Source organism: Plectropomus leopardus, chromosome 11 (assembly GCF_026936395.1).
Source record: "Plectropomus leopardus strain MGB_pleo_1.0 chromosome 11, ASM2693639v1, whole genome shotgun sequence".
In the NCBI taxonomy this organism is placed as follows: domain Eukaryota; kingdom Metazoa; phylum Chordata; class Actinopteri; order Perciformes; family Serranidae; genus Plectropomus; species Plectropomus leopardus.
Window position 1 is genome coordinate 30,581,517 of NC_142186.1, and position 23,888 is coordinate 30,605,404.

Here is a 23,888-nt window from a genome sequence, read left to right on the forward strand (position 1 = left end):
TTTAGTGAAGTAAAAGAGTGCGTATATTTACTATATACTACTATGTACTTACTATATTTTTGAAGCATGTTAATCACCCATATGTCGTCCTAATACAGCGTAGGCCCTATTACACCAAGGTAGGCGTGTGTACTGTGGGTAGATGCTTTTTAATAATTTATAAAAAAAAATTATTTTGTCACTAATACTCCCATTTATTTTTTAAATTTTGCTGTAACAATTAATGCCAAAGTTAACTCTTTATGTCAGTTGAGCTGAAAACTATAACTTACATCAGTCAAATTTTAGTATTAATTGACATATCAAGTCAACCGTACAGTCAGTACAGTTTGTTTTTTTGTTGGATATCTATTGGACTTTTCCGATGTAGTCGCCAGGACATTTGCAGCATGACAGAACTACAAACCTACTTTAGATGACTGAAAAAGTAGCCATACCACAGTGTAAAAATACTTAGTTGAAAAAAAAAAGTATGGTATTCAAACTTTTACTCAAGTAAAGTACACAATATAGTATGATATGTAATATGATAAACATAATATTTTAAATTAAAATTATTGATGCATTTATTGGGTTTATGTTTTGATTGTTTTGCTATATATATTAATGGATACTTTATGAGTTTTAATTAGATATTAAATTCTTATCTTTATAAGATTCTACATCATAATTTAGCTGTTGATTGTATTTTGTATGTTTAATCAGAATCTGCAAAGTTACTTATCAAATAAATTTAGTGAAGGAAAAAGTACAACATCTCCCTCTGACATGTAGTGGAGTAAAAATATAGAGAAACATAAAATGTAAATACTCAAGTACCTCAAACTTGTACATGAGTACAATACTTGAGTAAATTCACTCTCAGACTCTGGGTCTATGTCTAAAACAGTCTTCGGCCAGGTTGGTTTGTCTTTTCTGAGTTTTGGGCTCGGACCTGCAGCCAGTGTGTCACTGAACAAATGTTTTAATGCTTTTTATTGGATTAGTCCACTAAAAGAGCAGCAGGCTGGTCGATGGTCCACTCGCACTGATGGGTAATAGCATTATCCTGTGTGGGCCTGTGGATTGGCAGACAGCAGCAGACAGAGCGATCCTACCATTGATCGACTCTCCCCTCCAGGGCCACTCTGATGCTCGCCTCCATCCAGTCTTTCATTTGTTTATGAAATATTGATATTGGCTTTCTATCTGCTCTTGGAGACGAGGAGATTCAGGTTGATGGAGAGGAGAGCATTTAGAGATGCTGGAAAAGGCTTTTGTTAACTGAAAGTAGTCTTTTTCTGGATGGGGATGTAATTAGTTTTTTTTTTCCCCAGAATTACTGCATGACAGCTTTTGCTTTTTGTGCCATATTTCCTCCTTTAAATGACCTTTATTGAGCCACAGTCTTAAAGTCCCAGCAGAGAAAAAGGAAACATCTGTACCTGCATCCTTTAAGATTTCTGGTAAATAGTAAAAATGTTTAGAGATGTAAAGAGATACTATCATAAAAGTTACTTTTAGTAAAACAATAATTTTATATATTATATGGTTTCTGAAAATGCACGTTAAAATGTGCAAATGCGACATTTTTTACTTGAATATGCAATAATTTGAATGATTTTCCAGAAGAGAAATCTGAACATATGCTAAAACCAGGTTCAAAATTCATGTCTCTTTATGCTGTTATGAAAATGAATAAAATGGGAATAAAAAGGAATTAATTTAAAGTAATAAAATGTGATGCCATGATATGAAAGGTGACAATAATCATAGTAAGTATTTGCTTATCTTGAAAAAAAAATCAACTGAATGGAGAATCTCATCTTTACTTTATTATTTTAAAAAATGAATAAATAATAAAATAATAGTACTATTTAAAAGTAAGTGTATTCTGCTGTTGTGACCATTTTTTTTACAGTCACATATATTTCTTCATTTTCTCTCCCCCCATGCATGCCACCCAGCTGAAATTATGTTTGAATAGAGTTTGTATCTGATATGTTGATGATATGAAAAATAGTGGCCAAGAATGTATTATTAATATTGATATTAATTATTTTGTTATTATTATTATTATTTCTTGAAAAGTCTTGGAAAACTTTTGACATTTGGTCCATGAAAATGTGTAGGAACCATAGATTTATGTTTAAATGTGCAAATGGGGCATTATCTAATTAAATATTGGCTTTTTGAAAACATGTCCAGACCAGAAATCTTAACTAAAATAAACACAAAGTCTAAATTTAATGCTCTCTTTCAAACGAGTTCAAAAGAAGGCAACTTACAGAGGTTCTTCTACGGAGGTTCAATCTTAAAATTGACCAGTGCATAAAGAAACTTTTTTCACCTGTGTTGTCTCGCCTTAATAAACAAAAACACGAAACAGCCCAAAAAACATTGCGTACTTTAACTTCTTTTTATTCATCCTCTTGGAAAAAACACACTTAAATGCAATTCTACAAATTTTAATCAGTAAAGTTCACTGCAGCAGGCTGGCAGAGCATTTCTTGGGTTGACTTTGTTCATAATTAGCTGTAGATCTGCATGTTAATAGCGCCCTCTGTCTGTAAACTAACCCCGGTGCCATTCCTTCACCAGATCTCACTCTTTTATTCACAAAACCTTACTTTAACCTTCCCTCAACCACAAAACACACTAACTCTGGCTCTTGCGGCACAGGATGGATGCAGTCGATCTTGTCAGTAAACAGATGCTTTAGTCTTCCCATAATGACAGTCAGGATTGACGGGCTACCACAGCCAGAGCCTTTTATGCCGGGGAAGAGCTTCTTGAATCAATAGTTGTTACCTAGGCAAAGCCCGCATGACCACTAATGAATCCAGTGGCTTACAGCACAGGCTGCCGCTGCTCTTTACATCCACACAGGAGAAAAAACGTGGAAATACTTAATGCTCCCTTAGTGATGTAGAAATTAGCATCAACCACAAATTAAAGATTAGGGTGCATTTTATTTAAATAAACTCTAAATAGGTCATTGTGAGTGAACAGGGCTATTGTTGCATCGAGTTTCTGCTTTTGTTTGTCGTGTTGCAACATTTCAGTGGTCTGTTCTCTCTGACTGGTTCTGTGGTGTGTTTGAGATTTTGTCTGGCACACCCATGTGTCTGTCTGCTTTGCATTTTCTGTTTTTTCAGCGTAGGATTAAAGCATGATGTATATCAAAGGTAGTGAAGTGTGTTAGTCACCTGTCTGGGATTTCTAATTATAAAAAGGGCTTTGTGCCAACAAGGTAGCAGGTGCAGTGTTGCGTGTTACAGTGCGTGAGTGTTTGGACAGTGACGCATGTACTTTTTGTTTTGGTTTTGTACTCGAGCATGTTTAGTTTAGAATTAAACAGTTACAAATGTAAAGAGCTCAGTTTTACCTTTATTTATTTATTTATTTATGTATTTATTTATTTATTTATTTATTTATTAGGATGTTCAGATTAGCACTCAAATTGTTCAGTTTCAGTTTCATTTCTTAGAATGCACGATGCCAATAACAGAGTGATCATTTTTACATTGTTCACTTAATAAAATAATAATAATAAACAGGATCAAGACAAACTAAAAAGATGAACTGAAACAAAAAGTTTAAAAAATAAATATGAATAAAGACAGCCTCATATTAAAGGACTAGTTTAGCATTTTGGGGAATTTTCTTTCAAAGAGCTAAATGAAACAATTGATAATTCTCTCTTCTGTGTCAAGTGCAGCTGGAGTAGAAATCTAATGGTATGAAACTTTAATACCACGTTTCAATGGCCCAAATTATCAAGGGTATGAGTGGGCTGACCTGAATGTTTTCGAAGCTTCAGTTGTTACCATGGTAATCGATATGCAAATCATGTTCCAGTATTTCAAGTTTTTGTTTTGTTCTGATTTTTTTTTCTTTACTAGGAAACCGGTGGAGGAAATTGAAAGGAAAGGAAACCAGTGTCCCCAGCGCAGTCACTGATCCTTGCATAAAGCTATTTAATCAGCCGTCTCAAGACGAAAAGGAGCAGGTGAGTCAAAATGTAAACTCTTATCCACTTTTGGCAGCTATAATGAAGCGCTTGCTTTGCATATAATGAGGAGGTCCGACCCACAGTGATCGAGTTATTAATAAGTAACAGAAACATCACATGCAATAGTCCACCATCCAACTTTTCTTTCCCCTCTCTTTCGCTCTCTTTCTCACACACGTTAGTCCTGCCAAAGTACGGTTCGGGTTCAGGTGGTCCTGTTGTGTACCCTCAAAGCTTTGATAATTTGCTGGTAATTATCTCTGCAGCTTCTAAACCCCCAAAATGGTACTTGGTGCAGGCCTAGTTTTTAGCATAATCACGGTATTGTTAAATTGTACTGATAGTTTCCAAAAAGCACTGATACACACACACAAACTGAAATAATTTAAAAACAGCCAATACCTTTTGTAAACAAAAAAAAAACATTTCAACGTGCTTTCACATTAAAGATCTTTTAAATGCTCGAGTGTCACCGCAGGTAGAGATGAAGGACCAGCAGCATCACTGAGTTTGCCTGTTGCATACTCACTTTGTAAAAAAGAGAAAAGCAAAACAAACCCATGTTTAATGCTGCACCAGCACGCCTGCGTCTAGAAGACTGTTCCTAAATTTGGTCAGTGCTGGACAGCATTAACTGTGAATTTGTCCTCGCAACATCCTCATCCTCCCACCAACAGCTATTTTCTGCTACAGACACAGAAACCTTGTATGATTCAACGCAGTGCACTCTCTCCTGCCCTGCGCTGCATATTACAGATAGCACTTGATGGATTCTGACAGGCTGAATTTACGAGCAGCTAAAGACCCTCCAGATCCACCGAGATATGAAATGATGGCCGTCTCCACCCGCTCTGCACCTACACCAGGCATTATGACTGATACCATCCTGCTAAGCCAAGCACTTTGCTGCTCGTCTGCAGGTTATTAGCTCAGCCGAGGGTTATTCATAGACCATCAAACCAGAGCTGTGGTCAGGAAATGCTGACTTATGTGTAAATATCAATTAAATTAGCCGGAGTGCCTGTTGCTGAGGGTGCACTGCCTTGTTTTAATGGGCACAGACGCTAACGGTGCAGCGTAAATCACATTTGTACAAGAAAAGAGAGGCAGATATTAGATTATACTTGTTTACACGTCCATTAACTATTTGTATTTGGTTGTTAATTGTCATAAAGCATAAAGATGTTGATAAATGTTGATCATGCACAGACTTTATTGAGATTATTTAGTGTGAATATGGAAGATGATGTGGTTTAAGTACAATAATACATGCCATTTTGATACAGTTGATCAGTATAACAGAGTGGATTAAACACACACAATTCATGAATGTAGGGTGTTGTGATAGATTTCTCTTTTCTGCAGAAATCTTTTGATGCAAACAGGAGAGAAAATAATTTAAATTTCTGGCAAAAGTCACAGTGGTTTGTTTAAAGTAACAGGAAATCATAACAAACTAAGAAAAATGCCTTTCACATAGTACAAAAAATCATACATAAATAATAAAAAAGTCCATCATATTTAGCTTGGAAGTGCAAAGCAAACACAGCAATGTTCTGAGCAAACGTTCCAAAAATAAAATGCACAAATGAAGAATCCAGCAAACAGAATCGTCCATTGCATAATTGGAGGCACAGCACTGGTGAGCAGTGAGGTTTGGTTTTGGTTCGAGGGCTTTGAATGTGTTTAAAACACAAGGCACATTGTCGCATCTCCAGTGCCAAACTCCAAGCCTCTTGTTTTTCACGCCTGAAAAAGTGACCTCTGCCCCCCCGTCAGAGTTATGTAGGCCAGCCTGCTGAGCACAGACAAAATGGGAGCACAGCTCCGGAGATGCAGCCTCAGCAAAACCATCTCTTTAGAGCTGTAGGTGCAGCAGCCGCTTCTCATGGGAGACTCGATTATGACTGTATGCAGCTGAGGTATAAGCACAGACACTTCCCTTTAATATACACGGTACTGTGTTAGTGTGAAATGTCTTATAGTTCTAAACAAGCAGGTTAGTAACTCATAAATTACAAATACAAGTGACACAGTTCATAATATACAAGCCGTTTAAACAGCTACAACATAAAATAAATTCACATCAAACATCAGTAAATCAATTGTCTACTGTAAAAAAGTTGACACAACCCGTAAATCTAGTAAAAGTGCATTTGTGATTGAATTTATTTAACAAATCTGAAATGAAATTGGGATGCACCGATCTGACATTTTCTCTCCTAATACCGATATGTTGACTTGAAGTATTGGCTGATACCGAGTATCAATCCACTACTTGTGCTGCCTCACCTCATGAATCTTATGAGTCGTTTTTATGTGTGTGTGTGAAATAACATGAGAATATAGTAACAGCTATGGAAAGTAAAAACCCAATCGCCAAAAAAATGTAAACATTGCACATACTTCAAACCGCAGATTTGTTAAATTTGCACGTTATTATGTAGCGGATATATTTAAACTTTCTGTTTTAACAGCACTGATTAACCTGTGGTTAGGTTTAAGCACAAAAGCACTTGGTGGTGGTTAGGAAAAGATCTGGTTTCTAAAATATTATTTTACAGACATGACAAGTAGCACTGTTGTCGTCTTTTTTTGTGTGAAATGAAGCCACTTTTTTTTCCTCTCTGCAATGACTCCTTACTGTTGCAAGTTTCCAGACATGCAGATGCACAAGTTTGACAAAATTGTTTTAAAAGCTCAACTGTCAGAAAAACATACAGCCGTTGATTGCAGGTATTGATAAGCTCCTAGGCAAAGGATTATGATGAATTGGACAATTTGGAACTGCGATTTTTGATTCCCGTCCATAATAAAAAAGCACTGATTTGTAGAAAAATGGAAATACTACAAATATTATACATAATTTATATATGTATATAATATTTGTAGCAACATTTATTTTTTTTATTCGTACTCTATTAACCATCTCATTACCCCTTAGATTTATATTGCGACTCTTAAAAAGGGGCTTGACTCCAAGATTTGGAAAGTAGGTAAAATTATGGGTTCAGTGCATTCCCAGTTTTTGACATTCACATTAATTAATTAGAAATCTGATGGCCCACCATAAACCAGGGATACCCAACTTGCTTGGCTATGTTTCTAGGATTTTATGACATTTCAGTGATGTTTGCATGTTTCTGGAATATTAGGACATTTCTAGAATTTCTGGACATTAGGGGCTTGGCCAGGACCTCATACAGGGGGTGTAGGGGATCCTGGCACTTTGATAAATACTCTTTGATAAACAAGCTCTATTTTGATGCTGCTTTGTGCACTCTGGCCACTTAAGTATTTAATTTCATGATAAACTTACATGCTGATAATCTCAGCTCACTCTTGCAGATGAACAAGAAGCACAAATCAACAGTATCTCAACCTAAACTCCCTCTTTGCTGTAAATTTTAAATTTTAAATGTGTATCAGCTCTACTCTGAGTGCACGCACACTGCCACATTCTTGTGTCTCTCCCAGTAGTGACAGTCTTCCGGAAAGCTCCATGCAGCTGCAGACTCCTTGTGGCGACTGACAGCGTGAACAACAAACCCACACAGCTGCTTCTCCAACACCTCCACCACCGCCGGGGCGTTTCCCTTCTTCCCCTGGCCCTCCATCACCTGCTGGATGCAGTCACGAGGCACCGGCTGGGGTTTGGTGCTGTACGACACCACCAGGTTGATGTTGTTCACCTGCAGCACCTCGAACCAGTTCTGCCCCGCCACGTGGTGAAAGTGCTCCCCTGCTCGCCAGTTACGGTAGGTGCTCCCTGAATGGTTTATTAGCCGTACAGACCAGCTGACCCAGTCGTACTTTTTCAGCAAGAACTCAAGAAGCTGCCGAGTCGTTTCTTGCAGGGTTTCCTCGTGCTTGTCTTGCAGCAGGTGCTGGGAATCTAATTTAGCTTGCTCCGGGAAAGCAGCAATACAAGACTCAATGGTCATCTTCATGTGGGACTCAACTTCTTCAATTTTACTGCTCCACTCTCGGATTTTATCATCTTCTTCCTCTTGGGCCTGAGTTAAAGCACAGTGCCCGAGCAGAGCGATCAGGCCCAAACAGAAGAGCTCCTTCATGCGGACACAGAAATCCTCCAGGAGACGACGGTTCCTTGCTACATACCTGCAAAACAGAAAAAATATTTTCATTTAAATAATTTATTTGGTGTTCCAAGACTGATGCAGAGGAGTGGACGGGGTTCACACGGTCATGAAAAACATGGAAAAGTCGTGGAATCTTGTTTCACAAAACTGTATATTAATACATCATGTGTTCAAAGACTGTTGGAAATGTGAAAATCTCAATGATTATTTTTGTTTTCACAGTTTCTGGCTGTGATAATTGATGTTAGTTTTAGTGATTTTTAAAGAAAACATGCCTCCCAAACCCATGGACCTGCTTGTTTGGAAGAGATTTGTTGTTGTTTTAAAAAATTGCTTTTTAAAATCTTTCACTAAAGAAACAAAAAATAGTCCTTTTTTTCTTTGAAAATAGCCACCAAAAAAAATTGTCAAAATTTTTGTAAAAAAAAAATCCCCACATTTTCTAAGAAACTCGGGCCCATGAGTTCTGAAGGCATGTTACCTTTAAAAAACCAACTGTAAAATAAATAGAGAATACAGCCATCTTAAGTTGTATGCCCCTCCCCTAAAGCCAAAATTAAAAAAAATCTGTCCCTCCCAGTGCTCAAAAAATATTTGACATGCTCCTCCTTTTTGTGCCACCCCCTTCCATCTCATAAATAATGAACAGTCCCTAAGTTATATTTAACTATTAAGTATGTATGGTCTTTCAAATTTGCTTCAAAGCCATGGAAGGTTATTGGTAAATATGTGTATCAACCCCCAGTGGAACATGAGACCTGCAACATCCCCAGAAACAAAAATATGATGAAAAATGATGAGTATGAAGAGGAAATTTACCTTTCAACCAGCTCTAAAACCGACTCTCCAAAGCTGTTTGCCCCCATCAGAGCATCATACAGCACAAACAGGTTTTTCTCTCCGCCTGTTTTGGCAAAGTGCTCCACAAAAAGTCTGGTCTTCACCTCCCTGAACTGCTGCTTTGCCTCCAAGATGTCCATATATTTCCGAAACTGGTTCCTAATGTTCTCCTCCACTGAGAAGTACTGGGAGTCCAGTCTCCCCTTCCTGATCTCGCAGTCGATGTCGTCCAGTTGGGTGGAGAGCACGTCGAGCTTGTTCCTCACTGTCAGGAACTGCTCTTTGACGTAGAAGACTTCTTTGCTCTGGACGTTGTCTAAAGCCAGGCGGAGCACCGGAGCGGCAGCCTCACAGAGGGGGAACAGCTCGCCCACGGCGCTTGCCAACACCTCGGCACCCTTCGCGAACATGTCCATCACTGCCTCGATGGCCTCCTTCTTCTGGGCCACGACCTTCTCCAGTGAACTGGTCATGTTCTGAGACACAGAGGGACAAAATCCATCAGGAAGAAGTTGTTTGTGACAAAATGGGTTAAAATCTTTGTTTGTGATCCATGACCTTCACCTGCCCAAAGAAGGACTGACCATTTTCAGCTACAACACTTGTTTTCAACCTTTTTTGGTCTAATGAACCCTTAAAATGAAGCTGTAAACCTTTTTCACAGGTTTTTAAGGTCTATAGATTTTCAGCAGCTTCACCAAAATGATTTTTCCCTCAACATTTCTCAGATTGGCCAGAAAAGGTGCATCTATTTACTATTTCATTTAAAAAACAAAGATCGATGACCAAAAGGAAATACTGCTGTGTAATTAGGTAGCATAACATTTATTTTATCTCCATTACTCCTCTTACAACCCCTCAAATCTTTTTTGTGATCCCTCTAAAGGTTATCAAGTTAGAAACCACCAATGTAGAACATTATCTTATACTTTCTTACAAGTCTAAAGCGCCAAAGTGTTTTGTCCAACTTATTCACATTTAAAGTTATACTGTGCAGGATGGTTTTTGTTTGTAAAAGTGCTCGCCAGCAAAAGCTGGAAGTAAACTGAAGAAAACATAGCAATAAATATTATATACCATTTCTGCCAATAGGTGCCTCTAAATCCTACAAACTGGAACTTTTAAGATCATAAAATAGATTGATGAATAGTTACTTGAATATTTTAGAGCTGAAAATATTTGTTGATCAATTTACAATCTGCAGCTTGTTTGATAATGGAATAATTTAGTTATTTTTAAAGAAAAATCACCCAAAAGCCTCTGCTTATTTATTTTCTGCTTCATTTATTTGATGAAATTAACATGAAACGAAAACAATTTCAGTTGCAGGCCTAGAATATGGATAGCAAAGAAGAAATGCCACAAAGTTTAAACCAACGGTCAAATGTCAAAATCAGTTTTTCCTGTTATTACAGGAGCTAAATATGATGTCAGGCTTCAAGTGCAGGATGTAAAAAGACAAAATCTTTACCTTGACCCTGTCAGCTGTGACAAAAACCTCCCCACCCAGAAGGAGGCAGGTAATGATGTCATGTAAACAAAATGGGGGCCTGAGATGACTTGGGATGAGAAAATGACACAGATGCCCTTGTGTCTGCAGATGACTCATTTCAGAGCAGACCAAGGCCAAAGCATGTTTAAAAATCCCCTTTCATCCTCGCGTGCAACCTGACATACATAAATCACCTCCTCTCTGTTCAGATGTTTGTCTGACGCTGCGTCACGCAACTCCTCCACAAATTAATGTCGACAGTGATTTAATTTATTCATGTCGGTATTTATTGTAAAGAAAATTAAACATGTTTTCCTTGGAAAACATTTTAGTAAACGGTGTATGAGCAACAAAACATCCTTTTATTAAAAAAATGGGCTGTCATACGTCCAAACATGTTTAACTGTCATGCGCACATAAACGAAATGCGCAACGGCAGGCTATTTTACGCACAAATCCCCTGAGAGCCTCGGACACACCTTACAGCATATTTACCCCCTGTGATGGAAGATAAGAACATTCATCACATTCCTATAATAACAGCGTCTTTTTTTTCTGTACCTGAATGAAATGACTCTGCTGCTCCTTCACGCCTGATGAGCTCCAACAGCTGCAAACAAGTTTTTTTTTCCCTTCAAGTTGGAGAAAATTCCCACGATTCTCTTATTCACCGCGGAGCTGAGGAGGGGTCCAAAAACAGGATCCAGAGAGGAAGAAGAAATGCGCACTGGATGTCTGCAAAGGAGAGAGAGAGGGAGAGAGAGAGAGAGGAGGAGAGAGAGAGAGAGAAACTGCGAGTGGTCGGTTCCATTTTCTTCATCATGGCACCATGAAAGGACGATCCAGTCTCTTCTCCACATCTGAATTTAAATATTTGTTTGTTGTGAATAATTTCCGATGTATTCTCGACGGATTTCTTCCTGAGAGGTGTCTTGCGCACTTTGTGCACATGTCTCATCATTACCATTTTGCACTTCAGCTGTTGTGGAGCGTTAAAGGATTCAAACTTGAAGTAAGACGAGCTGGAAAATATTGTTTTATTTTGTATTTTTAGTGTTTGAGTGCGATAAATTCATGCAACCGTTTTTATATTTACCACATCCGCATCTTAAACCATAAATTGATGCGCTGTGGACACGCAAATGTGATTTAAATACACCTTAAACGTTTGGATTTGTGACAAGATTCAGAATCTGCGATGTTAATGGATGTTTGTCAACCGCACAGTGTTTATTTATAACAGATGTGCGTCACCTCTCCACACAGATCTGTCAGGAATTTAAATGTGTCAGGTTAAAATATGCATTGAAAATAGAAATGAGACTGAATGTAGTATTGTTTTCTTTAATTACTCAGAGGACTTTATGATGATCAAATTATATCTAACATCCCTTTCATCTGCGCGCACACGACGCGCCCTGTGAGCGCCCGAGCTGAACCTCCCTCACCAAAAAAAAACAAAAAACAAAACAAACAAAATCGTTTTTCCTCCAAACAATGAAGAGCTTCGCATCATGCAGGAATATTTCCCCTTGTTTCATACCCAATTATTTTATCTGAATATCTGATTTATAATTTGTTTTTTTTTTTCAGGTGGAAATGGATTCACCGACGCGAGCTCATCATGACGGAGAGAAAAACGAGCTTCACCACATGATAAACGACGCGCATCGGCGGCTCGAAGACGCTCATCGCTCAGTCTGCAGGCAGGTAAGAAACCTCAAATCTTTGTGTCTCACTAGTCTGCATTTCAAACGCATGCAATGCTCATTTTCCTGTTTCGGCTCCCCAACTCTGAGCTGTGAGTCAAACCTGTTCAGCTGGAAAATGATGCATGAGGGCCATACCAGAGGAATTAACCGAGGCCGCGTGCCCATTTTACTTCACCTCAGGTTAATTCTTCCCCTCCTTTGATCCTCTGATTTATTTGGATTGGCTTCGCGCAGGTCATTTAGCAAATCTGTGTGTGTGCGTCAAAATAAGAAGGCTTTAATAGCTCTTCAGTTTGCAGATGTGATGCTTCCGTCCTGTGGCCCCCGAGGAGTTCACTGAGAACAGGTGTAATGGTGCAGCAAGTGAAGTACTCGTGCCCTCTTGCGGACAAATTTGTGAATTGCACCTTTCATGTCATTTATTTTATTTTTATTTATTCAAGAAAGACATTTACCCGTTTGAAATTCCAGGTTTTAGTTTAAGAGTGAACACTTTTTTCGGATTATAATTTTTTGTTTGTGAGGCGGTACAGAAAAAAGCGCATGTGAAATTGATCTAGTGATACGTTTTTGTCTTTATCACGGCCTCTCTGAGATGACAGGCCTCCTTCTATTTTTTCTATCTATTTCTATTTCTATTTTCTAAATAGCCCCAGATATAAATATATAGGCTAGATATATATTTCAAAAATAAAAATAGGCTAAATGATAATGAAAAGTCCCAGATCTAATAATCTGTTATTCTGTTCATTCTTGTACTCGAGTAAATATACTTAGTTACATTTTACCACTGTCAAACCTTTGAAGCCCAGATAGACATCATTTTTTTGTGCTGCATTCAGATGCCTTTCACAAGCATTTATACCTTTGAAACTTGGTTTGATGTCTTTCGAAAAAATAAAAAAAAGCCATTGGGCATAAATTGGTAAATGGTGACAAGAAAATGTCCAGAAAAATATAAAAATAATTATCAGCATTATAGATTTAATATTATGCTGCAGAATATATTTCAAGTCATTTTGTTGCTTATTGTTATTTTATTTTTAATTTCTTGATAATTTTCTTGTAACTATTTGCACTCTACTTTTTTTTGGTCATGTCTTTTGAAGTTCCTTATTGCCTTCTTTCGGTGTTTTTGAAAGAAATCAAGCCAATATTTGCATGTTTTGCAGGGTCTTTGTAAATAGGCTACATATATTTAATTTTTTTTTCAACTCTAGTCAATACATCTTTAATACAGTGACATATTTTAATTCCAATACAGACCTTTAATTTTTACATTTTTCCACATCGCTGTTGTTAACATACTAAAGAATTGACGCTCCGTATCAGTATTTATATTTATTTATTTATTTATAGTGGTACATATACAACCAGGCATCAAAGATTTGTAACAACAAAGGGCAACATATTCACATATATGGCATTTACATAAGCCTTTAAGAGGTTCATATAATATTCCTCAATATTGACAGCATTTATATTTATGTCGCCAACTCTGAATCTGTTGTAACAGAACCATAAACCATAAACAGAGTTATGTGTCGAAAAGATGAGAGTAAAACTGACTAGACCTGTGTCAAAAAATGATAAAAATATAGAAAATGATTAGCCATTGAGGACAGATACTGTTTAGTGATCACGTTTGCTCTATTTTTTCTAAATTATAACTTTGCCGTCTCTTTGAACATTCCTGATAAAGCGATCCAAACCCTCCTGATATCACAATTCTGCTAAAACAAACAAATAAAAGAAGACTCACATTTACAAACAATGTTTTAACCACACGTTTAAAAGCTGAACTGTCGACCATTCAAAACATAATGCCTTACACAAAAATATACTCTAATGATTAAGACAAAACCCCTTAAAAGAAGAAAATGATACAAAATTGGCACATTTAGGCACTGTTGGTCAGATAAGGAAGAGTATGAGAGGAGCTAAATCTTTTACCTTGATGCTATGGCTTAACTGTAAAAAAAAACAACCCTAAAATATTGAATATTAATTGTTTTTTAGGCTCTAAATGGCCATACGCCAAAGAAACCCATTTATAATTTCATCTTTATATAACAACCATACTTGGTGCACTTCCTGCACATGAAAAAGAAAACATAAGAGTAGGCAGGTAATGATAAGAGTGGAAGGATTCATCCAGTGACGTTACGACTTTGTCTGAATCCACATTTAGAAAGCCAAATACCCCAGTTTTGCAGAAACATAAAGTAATAATTAAAAATGGAAGCGTATATTGCAATTTGTACTAATAAATGGTAACTTATATTTGTGTATTCTTCTGTAGTGTTACAACAAATCAGATTGTACTCAGTGTTTTGTTAGTGTTTTCAATTCTCTAACTGCAAAAAAATAAAGAACTTGGTACAGCAGCGTCAGAAATTAGTATAAAATTACATTAAATTTAGTGCAGCGACAATAGTGTATAATGATCATGCATGAGAAACATACAATATCTGTGGAATATGTTTTGTTGATTTGCACAGTATGATCATGTGTAGTATATGACATGATATGATTTGATGTCTGTAGTTACATTCATAGCTCTGGAAACTTTGGGATATTCGCTCTGTGTTTTTGCATTTTTATATTATAGATTATAGTCATAAACTCTGCTGTTTGGCAATTATGGCGTAACATAAAAAAGGATGTTGTTTTGTGTAATCTTCAGGAGTTCAAGTGAGGCCCTCTAGTGGAGTTAGTTATATGACAAAATCCTGAGCCTGTTTCTGTGTTCAGTTTTCTTGAATTTTTATTCAGGCTAGTTGCTCACTCCAACCAACTGATTTACTTGTAGAGTCATAAATTTAATATGAAAAGTGCATTTTGGGTGGGATACATAGTAAAATTACCTATTATGTCTTAAATCTGAATTTATAGAACTTTTGAGTGTAGCTGAAACTTGTCCTAATCAACCGATTTACTTGTGTGTTGTAGTGTCATTTTTTAAAGTGCATAATTGTCAGGGTACAATGCAAACTCATACACTGAATTAAGCCAATTTTATAGATGTGAGTAATCTTTTGCATGGGATATTGCCCAAAACTTCTGGAGTATTTTGGCTGATTTATCCCAAAGTGTTCTGTATCATTTGAAACCACAGCAGTGTTATTAGGATTTATCACACAATCTGAAGAGTTTATCAGTGAATTTAACCAAATTGTGTCATGAAGTCAGTTTGAAATATGGTGTAGTAATTTAGTTGTGTTTACTTCAGTCTGGACAGAGCAAACATGCCTGTGACTCAAAGACTGAAGTTCGGACCATCAGCGTTTTGAAAAGATTGAGACATACTGTTGCTCATTATCACTGGGCTTTCAAGCCATGCCGAGACGTTTACAAAGTGCTTATAAGGAGAGAAAAAGAGGACAGTTACAGAGGGAATGTGGACATGTGAGTCCTGACTGTGACGGAGAAGCAGCAGTGCAGAAAAAAAAAGAAGCTCTTCTTCAGGCGTCTTCTTCTTCATTTGCACCTGCGAAGAGCATCCTGCATCTTCTCCTGCACGTGCTCCATCTTCTCAGCCCACTCCTCGCTCAGACCCTCCTCGTCGTCTCCGATGATGGCGGCGTAGCCCATGAGGGCGATGAGGCCGATGCAGAACAGATAGGTGAGGCGTGTGCAGAGCCGCTCCATGGTGCGGCGGTCGCCCTGCGAGTGCTTCAGGTAGACCTCCAGGATGGGTTTGCTGAAGAGCTTCGGTTTGCCCACCACGCCGTCGTAGAGCGTGTGCAGGTTCTGGTCTCCCAAGTCATTGGCGTAGCTCTCCTCGAAGTCGTCCTTCTTGCGCTCCCGGTGCTCCGGCCGCGCCTCCACCATCTCCATGAACTTTCTGAACTGGTTCTTGAGGTTCTCCTCCACGCGGCAGTACTGGCCGTCCAGCGTTTCTTTCGTGATCTGCACCAGCGTGTTGCGGTTCAGCTGAGAGAGCTCGTCCAGCGCCCGGTGGACGGAGCCAAACTCGCGCTTCAGGGTGCGGATGTCTTCGTCATCGATGTGGTGCAGCACCACCCGGATCAGGGAACCGGCCACGCCGAAAATTGGGTTGACTACAGCTGCTGCTGAAGAGATGGTGGACACGCACTGGAGCACTTTGACCAGGCCCTGCTTCAGCTTGGCCCGGTCCTCGATGATCTCCTCGTCCATCATGATGTTCTCAGGCGCTGCAGATGTTGATGCCACTGTGCAGATGTGGACGTCTGTGACAGAGGAAGAACACAGTTTACTCTAACTGGTGGCTTTTAGGATGCTGAAGCCACATCTGTTAAAATGAAGCAGATTATTTCAGTTCCTTTTCTGACGGCTTGCACAGCCACAGACTTAAGCATTTCATGGCAGTTTCACAGAATTACTTGACACACTATGGCGAAATACATCTGCAGTTTATCGGTGGGAGGAGAGCTGAAGCTTCTTACATCAAATTTCTTCTCTTCAAGCTCAGATAGGAACCTCCTTCTGATCAGTGATTCCTGAAACAAAAGACAAACAGATTTAGACACAAGATTCAAACATATCAGAAGTTGCAGGGTGATGATTCTGGTTCATTTTGTCTCTCAACCAACCAAAATATAAAAAACTCTCTGAACCAGGAAGTGAACAGATTTTTGTCCCTTCCTGGTTGCAGTATTCAGCAGTGAGGGAGTTAACAGCCTCTCAGTCTCAGTGACTGAGCTTCTCTCAGCACTCGAGCCTTTTCAGCACCAGGCTGCTCTCTGTGCGTTTCTATGGGCCGAGCTGATAGCTCCTCAGCGGCAGCAGCTCAGTGAGTGACGGCATGTTGAGATGCGAGCAGCTGAAGGGTGTGACAGAGCTGCAGTACAAACGGCCGACTGAGCTGCAAGACACGTTTATTACATAACAGGAGCAACTGTACATATTTTTACATGATTTTAAGCCGATTTAGAGACACAGTTCACGTGTTTAAAGTGACGAGTGTGAGCTGCTGAAGGCTACAAAAAACTTGTGTTTGCTAACCCTTTGAAACCTGAGAACATTGGCTTTATTTCTTTCAAAAACATGAAAAAATGGCAGTGAGCAAGTAACTACTGACCCAAAAAATAACAAATGATTAGTGAAAAGTTATAAATTATAAAATTATCTCAAGTTATTAAAAAAACACAAAAAGAATATATGTATATATAATATATATATTAATACATATTTTTGTAACCTGATTTTAAATATAGAATTATAGTAATTATAAATATATTTTTCTTGATATTTTCTCTAGTTATTTGTTTTCTATTGATTCTGTCTCTGTTTTATCTATCATTCTCTTCTCCATCCCTCTTTTTTAAAGCTAATTATCGGGCCATTTTCTTGACATCTTTCACTTTTTTTCTTTTCTTTTTTTGTATTTTGCAGGGAATTATATGCCAAGTTGCTGATTGCCTTTTCTGCATGTTTTTGAAAGAAATCAAAGCAATTTGTTCAAGTTTCAAAGGTTTAAATGCTTGTGAGAGGCAGCACAAAAATCCTCATGTCGGTCTAGGTTTCAGAGGGTTAGAACTGGATTATGCTGGTGTTTTCCCACAAACACCAGCATAATATGGGGCAGTGACATCAGCCTCAGAGCTGCCTCGAGCACGCCGTTATCCTCCACTTCACCTCTGAGTGAGCTGCGGCTCGGCATGCGCGCTCTGGTGCTACAGACACATACCACCCTTAGATTACAACACAGTAACAAAGATAAAACAGCTGGGGACCTGACAGCTGATGACCACAAGGCTGTGCATGTTCAAACAGGCCCTGACACGCACGCGCGCACACACACACACACACACACACACACACACACACACACACACACACACACACACACACTCCGTCTGTCATTGTAGTCATTGTATTAACAGCCTGGGTAGCTTTCTGTTTTGTTTTCGTCCCTTTTTAAAATACCCGTGTCCACCACAGGGGGCAGTAATTTACCAATAATAACAAAAACACCCATAATATCCACCCTCTGCTTTCAGCACCATCAGTGTGGACTGAGAGCAGTGACGCTCAGAGGGAAGATTTAACCCTTTAGCTTCTGGTTAAATGTTGAAGGCCTGTTTAAGCAAAAACATGCGCAAATGTTTGACTTTTTTTTATTTCTGTTGAAAACTTTATTTGAAAAATGCTGTAAAATGAGATAAAATCCACATAATATGCTTATTAAATATCATGTTTGCTAAATTTTTATAATTTTTTGGCATCGTATCTTCTCAGTATTTGATCTGAAACACATCTGCTTGACCCAAAAATATAATTTCTTTGCTTTTTTTCTCTTATGACAGCCGATAAAAAGAGTTCACTACTTTGTATTTGGTACTTAAAAGCTTCTAAATGGTCAACAAATAACATATGTGTGTTTTATATTTCTTATTTTTGTGTCCTTGTTTCCACAGATGATGATCTGAAACTGAAAAGGCTCGACGTTGCAGCACAAAAGGATAAACTGAAAGAGGAGATGCAGGTAATGAAAGGGTTAAATGAAGTTTTTTTTATTTAAATGACCTCTCTCAAGAAAAATATTACATTTTATAGTGATATTTTTTCAAAGTACAGGACAGTTTGAGCGATATTGATCAGAAATGCGATGATTTTAGTGATTCGGACAGCTCCCTGCAGCTGCATTTCAATGTGCAACAGAGAATTAACCCTTTGTGCAAATTAAAAAAACGTTAAATTAACTCTTCAAAGCCAAATGCAGGTTTTAAAGTGTTTGCTTGATCAATTTATATCATTTAAAATCAACTGTGAGACAACTGAGAATTGATGTACAATCATATTAGTGTTATTTATTAATAAATGTTATTAAGGGCTAATTAATGGGCTTTATTGCAGCTCTCAATGGGTTAACCAATCACTGCTATGTAACAGCATGGCCTTTTAAATAATGTACAGCACATCCACATGTCAGTCAAAAAATCTCAGCCTAAAGTGACTCAGCTTCTGCATTGCTGCTCGCCTACACAGACACCAACTATATGAAAATATAAAGCTTTAGTCATTGCTGAGAAGAAACATTTGACTATGTGTTGTTGTTGTTGTAAACAAAGCAACTGTGTGTGTCTAATCAGGAAGTGACAGGCAGCTCTCACCTGTTTCCCTGCAGTGGAGAGGCCATCTTGAATGTTTTCTGTGGTAGCAGCAATGCTAAGCTAATCCACATTTACACGTTATATTCTATACAAATTGTTTCAAAAGCAGATTATTTCATATGTTTCATGACTTGTTTGACCAATTTCCTGCCACTTCTTCTTGTTATATGACAGTTTGCTCTCTTCACAGATCACAGCCTGTGAGGCAGATGGGACACTTCTCTGAGGAAGTGTTACACCCTTGAGGCTCCTGCAGTTCAAACAATAACTGTAATAATGAAGAGTAACATACAACAATGAAGTATCTTCCGGAGTTCTTGTGTTTGTGAGTACTAAAACAAGCTACACTCCTAACAGTTCAGGGCCACACTGCTGCCTCCCTGCCTAGCTATGGCTCCCCCTAGCCGTGCCTCCATGTTTCCTTGTTAATGCACACCATAATGCCCTGACCCTCCCTATTCTATTACCCAGTAAAGACACCAAAATACACCTGAAAAGCTGACTTTCTCTGTCTAAATGTTGAGTTTATAGTCTCCATGCACATCCCAGACAACATTGGGCACCATTGGCCAAAGAAAAAGAGAGGATTTCTTACCTTTTGAGGGTGGCTGAGACTATACCTCTCTCTCCAAAGTCCCAACCTCGACAGCCTCCTTCTTCTTCCCAGCAATCCCTGCAAAAAAGGACACTTCCATGTATGTTGAATATGTAGGGGTGATCAGATTGGACTAAACTCATTTTAAAAAGCCCAGAAAGCCTCAAAAACCCAGAAATGGCCCTTTTGGCCCCAAATATACCTAAGCTCCAAAATGCCATTTTAAAATTCCATGCCAATGGCATTAAATGGTAAAACCCACTCCTCAAATACACCATGTCCCACCCCTATAGTTTCAACTTATTCTGGTCCATCCAGTGCTCATACAGTTGGTACAGAAGCGCAATTGTCAGTCAGTGCGCAGCTGAACTCTGAGGCGCTTTTTGATGCTTTTTGTGCGTTTGCCAAGCCCTGGAGCATCTTTGGAAGGCTACAAATAGTCCATTGGTGATATTTATGAGTCAAAAAGACCCTTTTCTTGTGGACTTGACTGAAAAAACTGCTAGCAAAATATTTTCATGCGCCTAGAATCCAACCAGGCAAAGACAGTGCTATGGATCCAAATGGACCTCTCCAAAAGTGCACAGGTGCACCCAAAGGCACAAAGATCACTTTAAAGGCTCCAGGAGAAAAAACATAGAAGTTTATCCCGCTTAAAAGGTAATAATAATATTAATTCTGTCGAAATTTGTCCAGTTGTACTCGAAAATTGAAAGCTATTTTCAAAAATAGTCGAATTTAAAGTCATTTTTTAATCAAACTGCGTCGAGAAAAATGCACCAAATTGCGCAGCTGGCACTTTAAAGCGTAAAGTAAATATTGTCACGTGTTTAAATATAGTATTTACTTAAATATATTTATGTTAATACTGAAAGCATGGTGGCGCTTCTCACAAATTTAAATTAATGTCTGTCGGTCCAAAAGTAGCATTTAAAAACGCGAAAAACTGAGCTGTAAACGCACCAGTTCAGTGCGCCAAAGTCATCATGCTGATCCTTTATCCACGGTTGAATTAGCAACAATTTAGCCTGGCAAAAATATATAGTCTGTACAAACGCAAAAATATGCAGACAAATCCAACAGATTCTGGGGGAAGTGATTACGCCGGTGGTTGAAGCTGTTTTCCCCAAAACAAACGCCTATGCAAATTACATTGGCAGCTGCCGGCAAAGCGTTAAAGAACAATCCTGTTCCCTTCAAAGCTTAGCTGAAGCCTGTGATGTTTACGTCCTATATTACAACATCACATAGGCACAAATATGATGGGCGTTTGCCTCCGTGCGTGTCCAGACCTGAGCCCCCAGCAGGTTAAAGACCCCGCATCCCCCCTTTGAGACACCGCGCCTCAGGCAGCAGCAGCACAAGAGCAGCCCTGTGCTCTCTGCGGTTTGTAGTGGAGGAAAAAATAGACATAAAAAGACCAGTTTCCGTTAGAAATGATAAAAACCGTCGTGATCTGCTCAGAAACGACGCACATCAACGCTCATCCTGTGTTGTTGTAAAAAGCAGGCGCATGTGTAGCAGCCGGATCACCAGCCGGACGCACGCCTGTTCTCGTTGTGCATTTGTCGCAGCAGCTGTCAGACAGATCCTGTTTCAGACCGAAGCCACACTGGTGAATACTCACAGGCCCTATATGATAGTCGACGGTAATAACCACACTTGTGCAACATCAGCTGCGCGTCGGTCGGCGGTCAACGTGCGTAATATTTAGGCTGCAGAGTGACAAACAGTCTCTGTTGCAAGACGCTCTTGTTTTGTTTTTTTTTAGCCAGGGGGCAGGAGGAGCGAGCTGGTGACGGTTTGAAAGCCGCATTAATGATGTCTGGAGGCAGTGAGTGTAAACAGATCAAAAAGCACACAACCATGAGTACAAGTCAACTGAAATATATTTCACTTCCTTTTATTATTTTTGTTGTATATTTAATTTTTTATGTGTTGGACGACCACTTTAGCCTACTGTAGCCACATTTATTTGGATAAAACACCCAATTTGAGCATATAGACTGTATTGTCAAATGTGACACCAAACAAGCTGATTGCACATCCAATGTGTACATCTTGAAAATAAATAGATACAAATAAATGGAAGTTGTTTTTCTTTATTGAATTTCCAGAACACAATCAGGCACTTTGGAACAAAGAAAGCTTTCTTTCCTCAAGGGTCAGTAAGTTCATTGTTGCTTCAAGTTTGAAAGAACTCAAATACTGACTGAAAGAGAAAAAAAATTGGATGCAAACACATATTTAATCGTGTTAGTAATTAAGAGAGACAAAGTTAGACAGACGTGATTATTTGATTACAACAGAAAAACAGTCCTACAATCGTATTTAAACTATCTTTATTATTTAACATGCACCACCAGAGAAAAAAATCAATACCTCTTAAGTCTTGCCAGTTAACATTTAAATGGGTAATTCCCCATTTGTCCTTCACTCAAAAATGTTAGGCTAGAAATTGACCATTATAGATGCCTTGCTTGTAGTTACAGACGCTATTCTCTAGGGGGCGATGAGATAATAGTGTCTTTTTGCAGTTAGTTAAGTTAGGTAAGTTACTCAAAATACATTATTCAATCTTAAGTTATAGTTAGCATTTTCAACAGGCATGCAATGCAATGCAGCGACGAAGGTTTAAATGGAAATAAAGAATTAAACAATAAAAAATTAGGATCAAAGTAATGTTGTTTTCAGGGTTAGTTACATAATTCAACTATAATGAAATACAAGTGACTGATTTAAATACTGGATTCAAACTATTCAGACCATATCAGAAGACCTGAGAAGAATCTCAACATCATCAGCACAAATAAATAAAAAATAAAAATTAACATATCCATATTGTCCAGAGTTCTACAAAACACAAACACAAAGAAAAACTCTGTATATATCGTCTACAGAATAGAAAAGCTTCTCAACATCATAACTGTCTATCAGCTGAAAAATATTAATATAAAAATACAAAATTGCCATTCTATAGTATGCCATGAATGTAAACATGTCCTTTCAAAGTTTTTTTGCTTCAGATATTTGTCATAAAAAAAGTTAAATAATAGTCAAAGAATTCACAGCATAGTATTTCATTAAAAACAATTAAAAATCATTTTCAAAGTATGTAGGAATGTTATGTAAAAAGTAAAAGTATTCAAAAAAATATGATTCATAAAAATGTCATACTATAGTATTCCATAATAATTTCATTTTAAAAAATGTCATAGCACAGTATGCCATGAAGATGTGATGAAGTTATACAGTACTGTGCCATACAATTGTCATGGTATAGTTTGTAAAAATATGAAAATGTCAGTATCTAAGAAAAAATACATTTAAATTAAAATGTCATAGTATGGCATAAAACACATCTTACCTCATGAAAATGTTACAACATGGTATGGAATAATTTCTTTAAAATCCCATAACATGGTATGTCAGAAAAGGTAGGGAAAAAAATGTCAGTGTAGTTTGTAAAAAAAAAAAAAAAGGCTGAAAAGTATGCCATAAATTTCATAAAAATGTCATAAGATAGTGTGTCATAAAAAGGATTAAAGATGCCACAGGATAGTATGGAAGCAAAATTGTAGAACGTCATTGTTTACTAGGTCATTTGAAAAATTGTATAACATGTTATAAAAATCATAAAAAAGTCAAATTATTATATGTCATAAAAAATCCTAAGTAGTGTTGCAGTATTGTATAGCATTAAAATGACCAAAAAATGCAAAGGTAATGTATCCCAAAAATGTTTAAAAAAAAAAAAAAAAAAAAAAAGTCATAGTATGGTGAATATCATATAACATTAAAGAAGTCATAGTATAGGAGTTCAAAAAAGCTATGGAATGCCATAAAACATGTTATTGTATACTTAAATCCAAAAGTATAGTATATCAAAATGGTCATAGTATAGTATGTACAAAGTGTCATAGAATGTTATGTCAAAATTGTCCTAGTATTTAAAATATGTTATAGTATATCATGCCTAACACTGTCATAGGGTGGTATGGCAGAAAAAAAGTCATAGTATAGCATATCAAGAAATTTCATAGTACATCAAA

The 23,888-nt window shown here is 37.8% G+C and overlaps 2 protein-coding genes and 1 pseudogene across 3 annotated transcripts; 1 reads left to right on the forward strand and 2 right to left on the reverse strand.

Moving 5' to 3' along the window:
* Positions 1-5,189: 5,189 nt before the first annotated feature.
* Positions 5,190-11,130, reverse strand: LOC121945653 (protein rapunzel-like). Its single transcript, XM_088084602.1, has 3 exons — positions 10,991-11,130; positions 8,917-9,413; positions 5,190-8,116 (listed from the first exon to the last, which is right to left on the reverse strand). The coding sequence occupies exons 2-3, from the start codon at positions 9,408-9,410 to the stop codon at positions 7,426-7,428; spliced, it is 1,185 nt and encodes a 394-aa protein (XP_087940728.1). The 5' UTR covers positions 9,411-9,413; positions 10,991-11,130; the 3' UTR covers positions 5,190-7,425.
* On the forward strand, positions 11,028-21,922 carry LOC121945655 (uncharacterized; annotated as a pseudogene). Its single transcript, XR_015777980.1, has 5 exons — positions 11,028-11,240; positions 11,325-11,441; positions 12,023-12,139; positions 18,546-18,613; positions 19,432-21,922. The product of XR_015777980.1 is annotated as an uncharacterized LOC121945655 (transcript).
* Positions 13,470-19,914, reverse strand: rpz (rapunzel). Its single transcript, XM_042489952.2, has 3 exons — positions 19,837-19,914; positions 16,572-16,625; positions 13,470-16,355 (listed from the first exon to the last, which is right to left on the reverse strand). The coding sequence occupies exon 3, from the start codon at positions 16,303-16,305 to the stop codon at positions 15,622-15,624; it is 684 nt and encodes a 227-aa protein (XP_042345886.1). The 5' UTR covers positions 16,306-16,355; positions 16,572-16,625; positions 19,837-19,914; the 3' UTR covers positions 13,470-15,621.
* Positions 21,923-23,888: the final 1,966 nt, after the last annotated feature.

Excerpts from the sequence above, each read along its gene's own strand:
- LOC121945653 (XM_088084602.1), bottom strand. The coding sequence starts at position 9,410 with ATGACCAGTTCACTGGAGAAGGTCGTGGCCCAGAAGAAGGAGGCCATC. Across the intron at positions 8,117-8,916 it reads GTTTTAGAGCTGGTTGAAAG|GTATGTAGCAAGGAACCGTC; the intron begins GTAAATTTCCTC and ends TCTGTTTTGCAG.
- rpz (XM_042489952.2), bottom strand. The coding sequence starts at position 16,305 with ATGATGGACGAGGAGATCATCGAGGACCGGGCCAAGCTGAAGCAGGGC.